General features: G+C 42.3%; 1 protein-coding gene across 2 annotated transcripts in view; it reads right to left on the bottom strand.

The window, feature by feature from the left end:
- MAP3K5 (mitogen-activated protein kinase kinase kinase 5) overlaps window positions 1-13,940 on the bottom strand; it is a 195,294-nt gene extending 181,354 nt beyond the window's left edge. The window contains exon 1 of one of the 2 annotated variants that reach the window (XM_012739434.2): window positions 13,285-13,940. In XM_012739434.2, the coding sequence (XP_012594888.1) occupies window positions 13,285-13,732 (448 nt within the window). In that variant the 5' untranslated portion in view covers window positions 13,733-13,940. The remainder of the gene's footprint in view (window positions 1-13,284) is intronic. The other variant, XM_012739433.3, reaches the window with a different exon arrangement.
- Window positions 13,941-18,732: the final 4,792 nt, after the last annotated feature.

Genomic DNA, 18,732 nt, shown 5'->3' with positions numbered 1-18,732 from the left:
GCTCAAACACCTACAAATTCTTCAGCTTGGAGTTGTCTGCCTTCAGCCTGCCCCCTATTGCCTTAAACAAAGAGTCAGAAACCGATCCAAAGATTCTATCTGAGCTTCTAAAATTTCCCATAAATCCAGGCAAGCAATGTCCTAACTCTGTCATTAATGAACACTGATAATATTTACGCATTAGCAGCTTTTAAACATTCCTGCAATTTGCCTTCTTAATTAGTATGTCTTTGCATTTAACTTATTTCTTCAAAGGAATATTAAAAAGTGAACTTTGTAAGCACACTATGTTCCTATGTATGAATTTCTGTCAGTTATAGCAACTTGATCAGACATAAGTTAATCAGAATTAACACTGATGACACAAATGTGCCACTCATTTGAATATATGCTGAATGGACTAGTAAACACTAACAAATAGTCCTATAAATTAAATGTTAATCAAGTCAAAAGCATAAGTGACTGTGAAAAGATTTGCTGACAACCCCATAATGCTGACAACCCTTAATTTCAGACTTTGGAAACAATGCAGATCTGCAGAACGACATTCTAATAATCACAGCAGGATCAGTTCTTGGGTAACCCACTCATGTATCATATTTAATGGTTAATGAGGTTTCTACACTACTGATTTTATAAGGAAAGAAGAGTCTGAAAGAGTCTGGAAGAGTCTAAAGAGTCAGGCTAGCATTTCCTTTTCAATTTTATTTTAGATTTACCAACTGCCAAGTGTACTTTAAGCACATAAAATATTGGCAGCACTGAGTTGCTTGGCAAGAAAAGCCAAGCCAACTATTCTTGTCTAACTCACGTGCAAGCTACGACTTTGTTCTCTTATTTTGCTAAGTTAAGCCAAGCAACTTGTACCTCAACCCTGTTTTGCAACTAACAATACACGCACACACTAAGAGATGTGTTAAGTTTTACAGCCAGATTCCCTGCTCCTCTAGATTGTCTACAAATCTTTTCTTACTCTAATCCTATGTGAACAGTAAACACTAGGCCAGAATATCTGGGAAATTGACCAGGAGTTATTTTTCAAAACTTAAAATCTTACTGTCCAGATCTGAAGATCTGAATTTTCATGTGACTCACAAATGATTAGAAATGTTATATAAAGTATATATCTAGAAATGTTAACTTACAACCTTCAGAGACAGTCCAGGTTTCTACCTTAGTTATTTTTTATGTATATCATAATACAGGTATGGTTCTGCATCAGTAATGCATCTGATACATGTGCCTTTATTATCTAAATGGAATTTTGTTTGTTTCCTATTCTCATTCTGGCCCAGGCATTCAGTAACTTGGCATTCAAGCTGACCATTTTCTGTTAACCAAGGACCATACACTCTAGGCATCATCAACAAGCAGCAACACAGTTATATCACAGACCCTAGGCCTAAAGAATACTAAATTGAAATTACACTATTGGCATATTTCAAATATCTAAACCTAGATTTTTTTCACAAACTGAAAAGATTAATACAAAAAAATTCAAATTCCACTGCTAGAAAAATTATATATATATATATATATATATATATACACAAAGGTTCCAAGTCTCAGGCAATAACCCTCATTGCTTCCATAAGAGTCAGTGTAAAAAAATTCTTCTTAATTAAAGAATTATAATACCCCCTTAGAAGTAAATTTAATAAGATTTTATCAATATTTATAAGAGATATGAAAGGTTTTTAACAAAATTTTGGAATTTATTTAAATAGTTTTCAGCGTGAGACTGATTTCATAAAAATATCAAGTGGGGACCAGGTGCAGTGGCTATAATCCCAACATTTTGGGAGGCCAAGGCAGGAGGATTACTTGAGCCCAGGATTTTGAGGCCAGCCTGGGCAATATAACGAGATCTTGTCTCTACAAAAAATAAGAAAAAATTAGCTGGTGCATGCCAGTAGTACCAACTACTCAGAAGGTTGAGGCAGGAGGATCACTTGAGCCCAGGAATTTGAGGTTGCAGTGAACTATGATCATATCACTACACTCTAGCACCTGGGCCACAGAGCAAGACCCTTCTCTCAAAAAAAAAAAAAATCCCTTGGATTTTTTTACTTATTCACTACATCATCTTGCACATGGGAGGCTCCCAAAAATTATTTATTAAATAGCTGGATTGTAAGATTGTAAGATCATAAAAGACAGAAATGACACCTTTTTCTCTTTTTGAGACAGGGTCTTATCCATCACCCAGGCTAGAGTGCAGTGGCGTCATCAAAGCTCACCGCAACCTCAAATTCTTGGGCTTGAGTTATCCTCCTGCCTCAGCCTCCTGAGTAGCTGGCATGTGCCCCTGTGACCGGCTAATTTTTCTACTTTTTGTAGAGACAGGGATCTCGCTTTTGCTCAGGCTGGTCTCTAACGCCTGGCCTCCCAAAGTGCTAGGATTACAGGTGTGAGCCACCACGCCCAGCCAGAAATTACACTTTTTTAACCTAATTTCATACACACCTAAGAAAGAAATCTTGCAGATTTTAAATAGTCAACAAATGTCTACTGATGAGATGACCGTAATCATGGTATTAATAATAATTTAAATGTTTTTAAATAGGAAATTTATTTCTGGGAGACAGGAGAACATAGTTATAAATGAATAGACTTTGGAATCAGATCACTGTAGGTTCAAAACTTGGTTCTGTCCCTTAATAGCCATGTGACACTGGGAAAGTTGATAATGCTTTCGGGGGCTCAGTTTCCCCATATGTAAAATTGATCAACTGAAGCTATCTGCCACATAAAGCTGCTCTAAAGACTGAATAAGGTAATGTATGTAGAATGACTGGCACAGCACTGAGCACACAGTAATGCATCTTGTCTATTTGTGTACATTATAAGACCAAAGTCATATATTCAACATGAAATATGATAGCAGTTTGCCAGCCCTCTAAAATATATTAAAATTTTTTTCTCCAAAAAATAAGTTTATTCGGAGCAGTTTAGACTATTGGTATCCCCATTAGTCACAATGACGTTTTCCTAATATAAGAATGAAGTTTGGTTTCCAGACACTGTGGGCATCACACTGGCATATTCCTGCTTGGTTCTGGTCACATGCCCTATACCTCTGATCATATCCAAAACCTAAGTGACTAACACCCAAATATGCAATTTGTACATGATTCCTGTCCTAAAACAACCATGATTAGGAATCTTGGTTAAAGCAAGGTATTCTAGGGCCCTCTCAGAGCAAACACAGCTTCAGATGTCAGAGTAGCAGAGAAAAGCAAACAGGTCCTTTAAGTTGGGCTGGGTTAAGAGCACTTGGAGAGACAGGCATAGAGCCTGCTTAGAATGACCCACTTTGTGCCAAGAAAAGCTGTCAAAGAGTTGGAAAAGGTCAAAAGATATCCTTTCAGTGGAGGGCTGGGCTTTGTGTGGCACACCCTCTGGGAATTATCTGATTTTAAAGGGGTGTGCACCTTTGATTGTCCTTCTGGTGACTAGACCATTTTGCAATGTTCCTGGGATAAATATTAAGTTGTGCGAAACTGATAGTAATGCACATATTTCTGGTCCACAGAATCACAGATAAATATTGTTTGGTAGAGATAAAATTGATTTCCACCCTATAGAAAAGATGACTCCAACATTTATACTTATAGAATTGCCTTACATAATATTAGCCGGTTTTACATCAATTAGCAAATTCATTTCAGCATTCCTGATTGTGTGTGTGTGTGTGTGTGTGTGTGTGTGTGTGTGTGTGTAATACCCACTCTTTAAATTCTCCTTTAAACTAGTTTTAATATCTTACCGGTTTTCTCCTTAAATAATGAGTTAATTAAATATTTGGCATATGTTTATATTTGTAGAGTCATGATTTTAGATTTCTGAAAATATAGTTTATAAAATTATAATATACCACTTTCCATGCCAGATGCACTTTTCCAAGAAGGGATACTGATGAGATAGAAAGGGTCTTTTAGTTTTGTCCAAAAAGATTTATTCCTCTAAAAGAGAGAGAAAGAGGAATGAAACAAATATATCAATAAGTTTAATGGCTAATATATTTAAGTAGTGGATGCATGAATATTTTTATACTATTTTATGTACTTTATGACAGATATATTTCATACCTTACATTTTTTAAAAATGTTTTTTCTAAAAAGAATTACTCTGGTGGGAAGAAATAGGAAATCTAGGTAGGTAGTTCCCCTGACTTCTTCCTTAGTATCCGTTTTTCCCTTAGAAACATATATATGTTACAAACTTTTATGCTCCTAAAGATCTCCACCTTCTGTTTTGTAGTCCTTCAGTGCATCGACTACAGTAAGAGGCATGTCACAGGCAATTAATAAATACTTAAAGAATTGAATTATTGGGAATATGCCATCACATTAGGGGAAAGCCAATCAGACTTAGGAGCCAGAACTTACCTCAGGGAACCATGGAAACGAACAATCCCCAGGCTTGTAAATCCAGCTCTCCGGGTCATTCTAGAGAAAGGCTTCTTTCCGCCTATCATGTGATGGTTCACCTATCACACCCCAAAAATAGCCCAAGACTTGCCTGGAGAAAGCCCAATTTATAGCTTGAGGCCAAGCAACTGGCAACCACTATTCAGCCTAGGCTCTGGGCTCCCTTGTTATATTGACAGAAAAATGTCAAAGTCCACTTTCTGATAATTTTATAAGGTTACTAATAAGAAGTCAGAAAAATTTATTAGTAAGAGGGGACCAGAAGTTAAGTGTCACTCCTAAGACTCTTCCTCATAATAATGCTACCATCAAGATGTTAGAACTGATCCTCTTAAATAGTACACATGCTTTGAAATGTTTTTCACTATAAGGGAAAACTGTGGTATAGCAGATAAAACACCTGGATTATTTGGAAATCAGAAGACCTGAGCTCAAAGCCTATTCAACCATTTGATTTATTCTGGCCTGATCAAACACCCTTTCCAACTGTAAAACAGAGTTAATTACACTGTCACTTCTCTTTCTTTTATGGAGTCAATAAGATGATCAAAAAAGGAGGACTCCATAACATGGAAGAACTGAGACCCTGATAGTACCATTCTCACCTAGCCATGTGAAGTCACCTAAGCCCCAGTGGGACCAAATCATAAATTGTGAAATATCTAGCTGGAGGCAAAAGCTGCGGCCCTGAGCAGCAAGAATAGCACTCCTGGTCCTGGCTGCCCCAGCTTAAGCTGATGTTTGTCACAATAAACAGTAGAAAACTTGAATGTGACAATAAATGGCACTGGACATGTGATAGCCTTGGATGACTTTTTAAAAATAAGAAACAGGGGTAATCAAAAATTTAAAGGAGGAAGAATTCTCTCGCTTAGGCAAATACTTGATTTTTCTACGGTTTAAGGCCAGTGGAGAGATGACCTAATGTTCACTGATAATCACAAGAGCATCTCTCCTCCCATGTTTCTCTTGAGAGTTCACAGGTATACAAGGGGCTAAAAGCATTTAAAAGTACTGATATAACTAGTTACAGCCATTTATAGAGACTTCCTGTACAAAGGAATATAACTTCCTTCCTGGTATGAATCATATACCAAAGCCAATTGCTTTCCTCTTTGTTGACGAACTACTATAACAAAAAGCCCTGCTTGTAATGGAATGTTTACTGTTACTCTGCACAAGTTACACAGCATAAGTTACACAGATCTTCTCTGCTATGATTTTATTAAGTAGGAGATGCTCTTTACACTTAAATTTTCTCTCCTCCCTCCTGTGTCCCCTAGGAAAATTTCCATAATGTAGCTTGGGTTATGTGTCTTTTCATTTTTGTATTTTCTTTTGGGGAAAAAAAAAAAAAAAAAAACCACACTACAAAATTTTAAAAACTCACATAAGATGTTAAGTACTCACTTATTTAAATTTTTGGAACAATTAGACAAGACCTTGAAAACCAGCCCTGTCTCGTGTCCTTCCTCCGTTCCCACTACTTTGGCACATATTTTGATTGGCTTCTCTAGTCAACATCTCCAGCCCGAAAGAAAAGCTAATATATTAAAACAATTAAAGAAATCAATGTATTAGAGTCACCAATGGATTTTTAAATAATTTATCATTTTCCAATTTTTTCTTTTATGCCACTAATAAAATTTTGCAAGTTTAATTTTACCCCCTGCAAATAAGGGTATTTTTTCTTAAATGTAGCCAATTTCCCCACCTACCTATAAACTAATCACAGGAAGATGAGTCTGTCTTCAAGATACAACTTTTCCAAAGCTGTGGGCTCTGTTTCTTCCTGATATCCACACAGCTGTGGGTTCCTGCAACACGGCCCACCCTCGCCGTATTTCCCACATTTCCAACTCTCATCTTGCTCCAGGTGGAGTGGAGGAAGTGCTGGCATGTTCTACCACCACGGTGAGGGCCCCATGAGTGACGGAAAGGGGAGCATTTGATAAAATGCCTTCAAATGGCCTCCCAGGAATGGCCATGATTTCATAGCACACTATCAGCCCTGGAATCACTGGCCAACGATGCATTTTCCTATGCTTCTCTGCTTTCCTGGTGTAGGGTGGTATTCGAAGGGACCACTTGGGGGAACTTCTTGGAAAGTAGACACAGTTGCTAACTCATACTAGAGAGACTCGCACATGCATTTAGCTTCGTGCTTGTCAATCTCCCACTGCTCCACAAAGAAACTGTGAACCAACTTTAGCCTGCAAACCAGAAACAGGAACTGAACGGGCCTCTAACCAGGTCTCTGAAACAAGAAGCAGGGGACAGTCCCTGTAAGCCACCAAAGGGGAACTGGCCTATAGCAGAGAACTCCCAGAAGGCTGGCACCAGCCATGGCCACTGGTTATGTACTTGTAAACAGGCTTCCCCTAGAGATGAAGCCAGCTCAAACTACCAACTATTAAATGTCTCAAGCAGACCAAAGGTGACCAAGTCTAGGAAAGAAACCAGGATCTCGGGAAACTGCAAAACAGGGTCAGTCATGACAATCTGCACTTGATTATTTGGAGTAAGAAATAGGTACTCTAGAAACCAATCTACTTTTGTGCCTTTGAAGTTTTCTTTAGTTTTGCTTTTTTCAGATTTTCTAGTAGAGCTCTTTTTGAAAAATTATAATTTTGCCTCAATTGACCCATTATCTGAGAAAGCAAGAGGAAGTGCAGTATTCTGGATCAGTGTGGGGTAGGCAGCAGCTGCCACAGTGGCATGCCAAGAAAAGTGAAAAGCTCAGAGAAAAACCATGCACAGGGCACCACTGAGATCTTTTTGAAATCCTTTTCTAACCAGAGTTTTTTCCTTATAAGCTTACCTATGTTTGCTCTTGTGATAATTTTACTAAGGCTTGTTTCTCAGGTGAAGAAGCAGTGACCAAAAGGTGGGAAGGAGCAGCAAAGCAACTCAGATCAGAAGTTCTCAAACAACTCTGCTTATGAGCATAAGGAAGTTTTCACTCATCCATGGTGAAATGTGAAAAATGCATAATAAATAATGAGTTTTTCCATACATTTACTGTATGCAAAGAGCTCCCCTTCTTTCTCAGGTTATGTCCCCACGCCCCTAATTTTTTTAACATAAAGATGTCTTTCTTTTTTAAGAAATCATGGCAATAGGTGGCTAGTTGTTGAGTTTTCTCTTTCCTTATTTACAATATCCTTACTTGGAACAATTATAGTGTTGGCAAATATATATCAGTCCTCTGATTTTTCTTTTTAACTGGTCATGGGAACCACTATTTGGGAAATACAGACTTCACCCTCTCCCTCAAAGTATACAGGACAAGATACTTTGAAAGTATATTGAAAGTAGAAATGCAGAAGTGGGCTAGAAAACTTCCAAGAATTGCTCAGTCTGGGAAAGACAGGATACAGGATTATGCTTGTTTTGTTTATACCAAGTAAGACTGGCAATCCTAAGGAGCTTTGCTGGAAGCAAGTGGCATCAAAGCCCAGAGAGGTCAGATGCCTCTCCAGCAAAATGGCATAAATGGGCAACTTTCGTCACCACTGGAGTAAAGTGGGAACATGATATGGATGCAAATAGAAAAGCTAAGTTCTTAAAATTTCAACCTGCAAATGTTTCCTTCCTGTTACCCACTGCTGCTCTGGGGTGAAAAGCTGAGTAAGAGATTGCAATCTGCAGTGAGCCAGGCTGAAAGGCCCAGGCGGATGTGAGGGCTGGTATCAGGGAAAGGGGAAGCAGGCAGCTAACCCAATCCTGTGCCCACTGAGAGGGACGGAGGGAGGTGGCCTTGAGCACAGCAGTGTCCCTGGCTCTTACATCAGCAGGAAGTAGGAGGGGAAGAAGACTGAAAGAGGTGAAAGTGTTCCTGGATCCCCGCTGGCCTGGCCTCCAGGAGACTACCAAAAGCTAGATCAAAGGAAAAGTCACAGGGAAAGTCTCACTTTTAAGTTTCAGAAGCATAATTTTCCTGAATGTTTAAAATGCCGAGTGGGTTCCAAACACAGATATTATAACAAGGCTTATCTAACCACCATCTGTAATACTGTTTCTAAGAAAAAAGTATGTTCCTGGTTCCAAGCAGGGACCTTAAATCATTTAACCTGAATGAACAAATATAATCACTTTACAGTTCAGCATTTCCATAAACAAAACAAGAGAATAACAGAACTGATGTTCATTTAAAAATTTTTTTTAATCCTAGCACTTTGGGAGGCGAAGGTGGGAGGATTGCTTGAGGCCAGGTGTTCAAGACCAGCCGGAGTAAAATCGAGACCCCCATCTCTATAAAAAGTAGAAAAATTATCTGGGTGTGGTGGCACATGCCTGTAGTACCAGCTATTCAGGAGGCTGAGGAAGGAGGACGGCTTGAGCCCAGGAGTTCGAGGTTGTAGTGAGCTATGATGATGACACTGTGCTCTAGCCTAGGCACCAGAGTGAGACTCTATCTCAAAAAATAAATTTTTTTGAAGACCTTGCTGCCAGCTGGGATTTGTCCAACCTTTTATCACTGACATCTCTTAGCTTTTATAGAATTTTATTGCCTACGATGCAGAAGGCTGGGAAGGGGTGTTGTTACTTTGGCATTTGTCATCTCTGATTGATAGTCTCCTGTATACATAAATCAGATGAATTTTCATCAAAGCATTAATAGAGCATTAGTTTCAGAAAGCATTAGTTTCTCAGAAAGAGAATGAAAGAAAGAATGACAAGTGTAGTCAAAGAATAAACTAGAATATAGTTATAATAAATAATAATCAGGGCCGGGCGCGGTGGCTCACGCCTGTAATCCTAGCTCTCTGGGAGGCCGAGGCGGGCGGATTGCTCGAGGTCGGGAGTTCAAAACCAGCCTGAGCAAGAGCGAGACCCCGTCTCTACTATAAATAGAAAGAAACTAATTGGCCAACTAATATATATAGAAAAAATTAGCCGGGCATGGTGGCACATGCCTGTAGTCCCAGCTACTTGGGAGGCTGAGACAGAAGGATCGCTAGAGCCCAGGAGTCTGAGGTTGCTGTGAGCTAGGCTGACGCCACGGCACTCACTCTAGCCTAGGCAACAAAGTGAGACTCTGTCTCAAAAAAAAAATAAAATAAAATAATAATCAAATCAGGAAAATCAGTGAAAATCTTTAAGTGTAACTTATTCTTTAAAAAAACATGAATACACAAAGATAGGAAATGTTTGTAAAAATGTCACCAAAGGTTAAGTCCTTAATCATTCCATTAAGTTGAGCTATTTGAACACCATTGCTTCCCATTGAAATGTTGAGGCCTCTGTTAGGCCATCCTTGCTTACTCTTCCATCTCAGTTCAGGTGTTACCTCCTTTGAGAAGCTACCCCTGAACCCAGCCCAACCCTGGTTTGACTCTAGAAGGTGTTTCCTGGGAGCCCCAGACATTCAGCATAACCCCTCACAGAGGCCCTGCCACAGCCTAGGCACTGAGCTCCTCCGGGTCAGGGATATGACCTATATGAACTGCTTGTAAGCAGTTCACCAATCTCTAGGGACTGAAATAATTCATTTGTATTAATAATGTTATAAAGTACAGAATTTGAGAGCCACAGGGAATCTCAGATACCAATTATGCCAACCCTCCACTCTTTTCTGAGATTTTAAATGACTCATTCCAAATTAGAGAGGAACCAGGACCAGAATCCACACCTTGAAACTCCTGTTCCCATGTTCTGTCCCAGCACACCAAGCCACCTTGTCTTTACAAATTTACAGGAGTAAATGAGGGAATCTTAGAAATTTTGTTGAATTCCCCTTCCACTTCAACCCTTGGTCAACTTCACAGGAGAAGAAACACCATTGGAGGAGATGAAGGGCCTGTCTCACAATTGCATGGTTCGTTCACAGCACAGCTGGGACGAAAACTGAGATCTCACTTGAGGGACAGTGTTCTTCCCACTATCTCTTAAGGATTCAACTTTAAAGTGCAGGTAGTCAGTGTAGAGCAAAGGTCAGCAAGGCCCACAGGCCAAATCCCATGGGCCACCTGTTTTTGCACAGCTTTCAAGCTACGAATGTTTTTTACATTTTAAAATAGTTGGAAGAAAAGAACAACAGTTTATGAATTACATGAATTCAAATTTCAATGTCCATTAATAAAGTTTTGTTGGAACATAGCCATGACCATTTGTAGAGTTGAGTAGTTGTGACAGGGCCCTCATGAACTGCAAAGTCTAAAATATTTACTCTCTGGAACTTTACAGAAAAAGGTTTCCAACCCCTGGTGTAGGAAGAGCAAGCCCTCTCTTAGAAGTCAGAAGAAAGTCAGCTCTCCTACCATCAGACCTGCTGCCCTTAGTTTAGAAAAACAAAGGGTTTGGAGGAAACTGATACGACCTTCATTCTGTCGCATCTGCATGCTGAGTGAGAGGGAACTCATCCTCAGGGTTCACATCACCCAGGCGGGAAGGGGTTAAACTGAGGCCTGACTAGGTTGGAAGAAGAAATGGAATGCGACAGAGATGGCCCAGGAACATGGGTCTCCCAAGAGCACACCCTCCCCACTATCCCATATACACCTAAATGTCTCATAAGACGGCAAAAGTCCAGCTCTCGGTCATATGATTCCAAGATGGGGTGCACCCCTTGATTTTGAGAGTAAATCAGCCCACCTAAATGGAGGCAGCAAAGGCCGAGCATGATCCTTTAGGGTCAGCCGCCTGGAGGGGAATCCTGTATTGACCACTTACTGCCTATGAATCCCAGGGCCTCTTAGGGATCCCTTGGTTTTCTCACCTAAGAAGGTAGGAAGGCTTGTTAAGAGGATTAAATGAGATACACTTCAAATCCCAGCACCTTCCAATCTTTCTCTCCCTTTCCCAGAGACAATACTTAGAGAGTAACAGAAAGTTATTGTTAGCCTTTCCTAACAGAAAAGCTTGTTAGGGAAGTTTCTTTCCAATTAGCTTAGAGTTTAAGATTTTTTATAGAGCCCTAGAAAAAAATGCCCAATCTATCAGTGCAATAAAAATAGGCTCATGCATTTAGTAGGGTATTTTCCTCTCATATCTTTCAGTTCTTTGAAGCTTCTTCCCAATTATAATCCAGAAATAAGAGTGCTATAATTTTTAGAAAAGTTATGTTTATGTAATTTTTCTAGCAAGCCACCCAAAGAACCAAGCTATAATACATTACACTCATGCTCAGTTATGAGGACCAAAACTACAAAAAAAAAAAAAAAACAAAGAAAAATACCAGAACCAGAAAGTCCTAGTTTATTTAGTCTGGCTTCCTTAACATGAAGTTCTTGTTCTTAAAACATTTAGCTTCGGCTGAATTCCAAAACTGACATAAGCCTACTTCAGGTGTTTTGAAGAGGCTGAAGAGAATCAGAACTGAAAACAAGGTTGGAATATAAAACCTTTTATGTGATCACAAATGCAAGAAGCTTATTGTTTAGAAACCATTAAACCAAGTTTTCCCCCCACAATTATAAAAAAATAAGTATGTACATTTTGGGAAGCCTTGGAAGGAGGATTGCTTGTGGCCAAGAGTTCAAGACCAGCCTGGGCAACATGGTGAGACCCCCATCTCTGCAAAAAAATGTTTTAAAAGAATTAGCCAGGTGTGATGGCGCATGCCTTTAGTCCCAGCTACTGGGAAGGCTAAACCAGGAAGATGGCTTGAGCCCACGCCTTCGAAGTTGTGGTGAGTTATGATCCCACCATTGCGCTCTAGCCCATAATGACAGAGTGAGACCCTGTCTCTAGAAAATAAAAATTTAAAAATCTAAATATGTATATATTCTCAACATTGGATTACAGAGTGAAAAACATTAATTTCAATAACATGTTATTATTCCTAACATTTGCTAACACATAGCTAATTGCTCCGGTTAATAGAACTGTATAACACTCTCTGAAATCTGGGATAGGCTGAAAAAATACTTTTTTTTCATGGATTATGGTAGCAATCATTTTAATGGCCAAACTAATCTGAGTTATTAAAATAGCATATAGGCATTTTAAACAATGTTAAGTTCCTGCCCACTGTGGTATATGGGGTAATAAGAAACAGACCCTGGTTCTTTCACCAAAATCCTTACAAGGATATCACAGAAGTTTAGCATAAGTTACGACGTTAGTTAAACTTGTGGAAGCACCGTCATTACTTGGACATTCAAATTGGTAAGAGGTGGGAAATTCAAGCCACTAAAACTTGTTAGAGGCAAAACGAGTTGGGAAGATCATGATATGACATGCAAATTCATAAAGATACACTCTGAGTGCAGCTGGCTGCGTGGCGTAAGTCGTCGTTTTTGTACTCCCAAAACTACGCAGAGAAAAGGAGAACGCCATCTAAAACAGATACATGCAGAAGGAAAACACCGGCCAAACCTAAGAGAAGCGAAAGCGAGACACGGAAGGGAGAAGGGCTGACTGGGGCCAGTACCTCGCAGTGCTAGAAAACAGGTCTTGGGTCGACCACATGGACTGCAGGGCTCCAGCGGCCCGCGGCGGGCGGGCCAGTGGGGCTCCGGCACAAACGCACTCAGGCTCCCGCACAAACGCACACAGGCTCCAGCACAAACGCACTCAGGCTCCCGCACAAACGCACACAGGCTCCCGCACAAACGCACACAGGCTCCCGCACAAACGCACACAGGCTCCCGCACAAACGCACACAGGCTCCCGCACAAATGCACACAGGCTCCCGCACAAACGCACACAGGCTCCCGCACAAATGCACACACGCCCCCCAGGAGCGGCGAGCGCCAGGAGCAACGCCACGCAGCGCCGCTCGCTGCCCCCCACGTGGGGCAATAAGTAAATGCTTCCCGCCCAGAAAAACAAAATTTCCCTCGAAGACGGCCAGGAAAAACGTGGTCCCTGGCGGCGCAGGATGGGGAAGGGGTTACTCACTCACCTGCATTGTAAAAACGGTCCAGCACGGTGGTTTCTCCAAAGTCCAGTTTACCAAAATGCAGGGTCTCCAGGGTGGCGCCCACCGCCTCGCACGCCTCCCGCAGGCTCTGCAGGGCCTCACTCTCGGCCACCACCAGCTGCCCCTGGCTCGCTTCGTTGATCACATATGCCACCGTGGTCCGTCGGCTGCCCCCGCCGCCAGAGTTGCCCCGGCACCGGGTGGCACTGCTCCCGGAGGTGGCAGCGGGACACGCGGTCCCAGGGGCGGCGGCGCTCTCCACGTCCCAGAAGCTGCCCGGTGGTGGCGGCTGTAGCTGGCTCTCCTCGCCCTCGGCCACCGCCGCCGCTCCTCCTCTCCTGCAGATGCCGCCCTCGGGGATGGTGCAGAAGCCCGAGGGGGTGAAGGGTGGCACGGAGAAAGTGATGCCCTCGCCGGCCTCCGCGCTCATCTCTCCCGGCCGGGCTGCAGCGGCAGCGGGGTCCGCCGCCCAGCCGCACCGTCTGGCCAGCCACAGCTCGGGGCTGCTCCGCGCCCGCCGGGCTAGGCAGCTGCCATCGCGCGCCGCGCCTTCGCCACCGCGCCGCCGCCTCCTCTCCGGCGCCCTCTCCCCCGTGGGCACGCCGCTGCCCGGCGGCGGCTCGCCCCTCCTCGGCGCCTCCGTGGCCGCGCCGCACGCCCGCTGCAGGGTTTAGAGTACAAGGGGTGGGGAAGCCGGGTGAGCGGGAAGGGACAACGCTTCCTTTTCTTGGCGGACGGACAAGTCGGCTCGAAAACCTGCGTCGCGGTGCAGCTCAAGGGCGCCGCGCTCGGGGTGCCGTGCGCCCTCGCCACCTGCAGCGCGGGCGGCTCCTTCCGTCCCGGGCGCGCTGGGAGGGGCCGGCGAGGGTGCCCTCTGGGTGGGGAGCTACCTGGCGCGCACCTTACGAGCGGGCGGGCGGGCTCCCCGGGCCGCGTCCCGGAACAGCGGCAGCTGCAGCCGAAAGGACCCGCCTCCCTCCTGGGCGGCAGCTCCCCTTCACCGGCCGTATTTCCTCCTACTCGCCTGGCCCCGTTTCTCCTCGGTCGCCGCGGCCGCTTCGTCCCAGCCCCAGCCTCGCCGCGGGAGTCTCGCCGCTCCTAGCAGCCGCTCGCCCTCCGCCACCGGCTTCTGGCCGCCCACTCGTCGCGGCACCGAGAGTCTGGGCCCGCCGCGGGGGAGGGCGCTGCTGGGAAGCTCGAGCCGGGACGGAACCCGCAGCGCGCGGCTCCCGGACCTCAGCCCTTCCCTGAGTGCCCCGCGTGGCCAAGGGTCCCCGCCGTCTCCCTCCTGGCCCCCATCTAAGGAGACCTGGAGTTGGCAAAAGCCCGGAGCGTACGCGACTACCGGATGGCGCAAAAAAGTCTCTCCAGCGAATACCCGGTCTTCGGAGTCAGCCCCCGAGGCATTGCCAGTGTTCCCCGCGGCTACGGCGCCCCCTTCCGGCCCCTCCCGGGCTCGCCCGGCAGCGTGGACCCGGGACCCCGCGCGGCGCTGCGAGGACAGGGGCAGCCCCGGGGGCCCACGTTGCGCAAGGCGGGAGGGTTCCAACTAGCGCCCTGGAGCCAGGGCCTAAACTGGAGGGCGGTAGATTAGTGACAGTGGCGCTCCAGAAATGAGAGCCTAAATTTATCAAGTCGTCCCTTGGTATTTTAAAGCAGCATTTTAAAATTTGAAAATTTCCAATGGCATGTCTTATCATTAATGAGTAATTGATTAGCTCCAACTGCCGAACGATTTAGCAGTCTCATTTAGGATCTTAAAATGTCCCCCACATGTGCCATATACTTAAGATAAAAGACTGGGTCCATACCCAGCGATGCAAATGCAAGATGAAAGAAGGGAATTAAGTGATCTTTTCTATTTTAAAAATTGCACCACGAGGGAGGCAGGAAATGCGTAGATTGCTGAAGAGCAATCAAAAAGTACTTGTTTATTTGGGGAGCAAAAAAACAGATGTTTGAGTTCCCAGAGGACTTCTCCAGAAGGCTGCAATTGTTAGGAAAGCCAGTGCACGTTGCATAAAATAAAGTAGCAGGTTTTGAACTTCCCATCTCCAGGAGCGAGATCAATGAGTCCTAGGAAAAAAGCAGAAGAAAAAAGTGAATCTGGCCGGGCGCTGTGGCTCATGCCTGTAATCCTAGCTCTTGGGAGGCCGAGGCGGGCAGATTGCTCAAGGTCAGGAGTTCAAAACCAGCCTGAGCAAGAGCGAGACCCCGTCTCTACTATAAATAGAAAGAAATTAATTGGCCAACTGATATATATATAAAAAAACAATTAGCCGGGCATGGTGGCGCATGCCTATAGTCCCAGCTACTCGGGAGGCTGAGGCAGGAGGATCGCTTGAGCCCAGGAGTTTGAGGTTGCTGTGAGCTAGGCTGACGCCACGGCACTCACTCTAGCCTGGAAAACAAAGCGAGACTCTGTCTCAAAAAAAAAAAAAAAAAAAGTGAATTACATTTCACTCCCGGGGAGGAAAAAAAGGAAGGATAGAACAGTTGAGTAATAAAGACTTAAAGGAAGGAAGGAAATAGTAATGAGGGAAAACACCTAGCAGCTACACAATTGTATCTTCAATGAAGCAAAGTGACATTAGATTTTTCTAAAAGTATGTAAAATAATAGAAGTAAAATTTATAGTAAGGAAACTACACACTTTATGTGTACTGTAATCTATGTAACCCACATCAGCTTTTGGAACTGATATTCATGGCAAAGTAGGTATTTAGTGAATCAGTGATAATAGGGAAACAAAATGTTGGTGGACTACTAATACATATGTGCCTTTTAATATTTTCAACAGCGTGTAAAACCTCCAAACCTATGTAGGAGTAGATAATCCTCCACCCATCTTGACCAAGAACAATAAACTGGAAATGCATGAGGACCAGGTCTGGAAAACTAAAATGCCTAAATTTTCAAGTAGCATTTTACTATATAAATACAAGTCTGAGATTATACATAAAAACCATAACTTTTTACACCATCTCACCTTTGCTTCCCTTTCAGATCTATTCAGAGCCATTTTTCATACAGCAATTTTTATTTTTGTTTTTGTTTTACTTTGCTGGTTTTGTTTTAGTTTGAATTGATTTAATTACCACCATAACTGATGGTTAAGGTTCGTTTTCTAGTAGTGATGTGGGTTAAGTGTATCTTAAGGCCATTTGCAGTTGAAAAACAGTAAGTGCCCATCACTATGCTGTTGTATATACTTATCTGAAGTCTCCTGTCTTTACAGTTGAGAAGTCAGGGTGTAACGGGTTACCCAATGCCACACAAGGAGTTAGTAACAAGACCAGGGTTCGAATCCAGAATCTGTGGTGTTATCCATTGCTCCATATCCTAATGATGAAATAATCATTTCATGATAAAATGGTAAACAGCCTGCTTTTTTGTTCTGGTGAGACAGCACGCAACCAGTTCATCTAACAGCTGGTAAAGTTTAAAAGAAGAGTTGTGTGAAGTTGAGACATTTTGCTGAATTTGGAATTAAAGTATCATGTCAAAAGACCATTCTTTCTTCTTAATTGGGAAGATGTGAACGGTAGCTGTGTTTCCAAACTCTTCTATCAGAAGCTAGGGAGAGCAAAGGCCTGGGAAATAAACCGAGGCTAAAGTCAACAAAGGTGAATGCCATTTGTATTTATTTGGTACTTCTGTTTTGTCATTAAGTTTGTCATTTATTTCATAATTTGTGGTAATTTGTTTTAATACAAAACCATACTTGGGATTTCTTAATCCTCCAAGAAAAATCTGTGCTCCTAAAAGACCTGGTTGCTTTTATAGCCAGTGGCTTCAAATTCTTCCCCCCCACCCCACACCCCTTCAGCAAATTCCAGGGGCATAGTTCTCAGCCACAGGTGTAGATCAGATTCATGTGAGGAGTTTTACACAAATCGAGAACAGCCTCCCCCAATCCCAATCCCAGAAATGCTACTTAACTAAGCTTAAGAACAGAACTCTTCCAATATACATATAGGATTTAATATAAAGCAATTTTATTACCTAGAGATCTTATTCCTGGGATTCTTTTAATCATTAAGCAATTCAATGAATGCTTTAAAATGAATAAGAGTTAACATAGTTCATCTACAAACATATCAGGATCTTCAACACATAATAAGATGGTCATAAACTCTAAAGTTGAATAAAATTCTCCTCCTCAGGCAAGCATAGAAATCTGTCCTGTAGTTCTTCCTGCAGGAGCCATATAAGCGATAATGATGTTTCAGATTTTTTAGCATAAAAGCTCACCTTGAATTCTATTATAAGCCATTTTAAAATAATGCATTACTTATAAAAGACTTAAAATATCAGTACATAAGTGATTATATTGAATTGCATATATGTTTTATTGAATGACCCCTATAAAAGCTCTGATGGAATGCAATCTATTAAAATATTTGAACAAAAAATATTTTTACCTGAGGTTTTCACTGCAAAATTACCATATACCCTCTTCTTTTGAATCACCCTAATCTAGCAAATATTTAGATCCAAGTATAACTAACAATGAAGTCCAAGAAATGGTTGAAGTAAAAGCAAAAAGAAAAGAAGTGGCTATTTTAATTAAAATTAAATAAAATTTAAAATTTAATTTCTCAGTAACTATATATAGCCAGTGCCTACTCTGTTGGACAATGCAGATATAGAACATTTCTATCATTGCATAAAATTCTACTGGATGGTGTTGTTACAGAAAGAAAGCTATTTTCCATAATACTTCAAAAGGTTTGTGTTCATTCATTTAGCACTATATTAAGCTTTAGATAATAAGTAATTAATAAGGTATGATCCTAGCTGAGCTCACATCTAGAGAGCCATATGTAAAGAGATTGAGCTATAATAAAATATATACAAAAAGTAGATATCAGAAAAAAAAGAGTGGAAATCAGAGCTATATTCTTCAGGTGAATGGTAAGAAATTCTAGGCCCTTGCAAAAGCATGCAAAATGTACAAACATGATATGGTATGTTAAATTCTAGAAAACTGCAAGTAATTCAAGTACTAATACTAGTAAAAGAGTAGTAGTAATAGTTTTATAGTAATACTACCACCACCACTACTACCACTCTACTGCTACTCCTATTATTACTATCAAACTACTACTACTGCTGCTGCTATCTATGATTATTAGAGTACCCATTTGATATGGCAGTTGTTAAGAAACAAGTTTGGAAACAAGGCTGAAGTCAGATTTTTTAAGTGTTCTGAAGTGTAAGTTTTCTTATCCTGTAAGAAATAGCAACATTTGAGGATTTTAAGCAGGGGAGGAATATGATCCAATCTATATTTGAGAAAGCTGGTTCAGTGTAGAAGTGTGGGCCTGGAGCTAAACCCGAAAGGAAGTTAGGAGGCTTCTGCAATGTTCCAAGTGAGGGCTAGGGAAGGAGCAGTGATCTCATTGCACCTCAAGTCTCATCACACTG

This window comes from Microcebus murinus, chromosome 5 (genome assembly GCF_040939455.1).
Source record: "Microcebus murinus isolate Inina chromosome 5, M.murinus_Inina_mat1.0, whole genome shotgun sequence".
Lineage (NCBI taxonomy): Eukaryota > Metazoa > Chordata > Mammalia > Primates > Cheirogaleidae > Microcebus > Microcebus murinus.
Note: the sequence above shows the minus strand (reverse complement) of the source record. Positions and strands in the feature narration are given on the sequence as shown.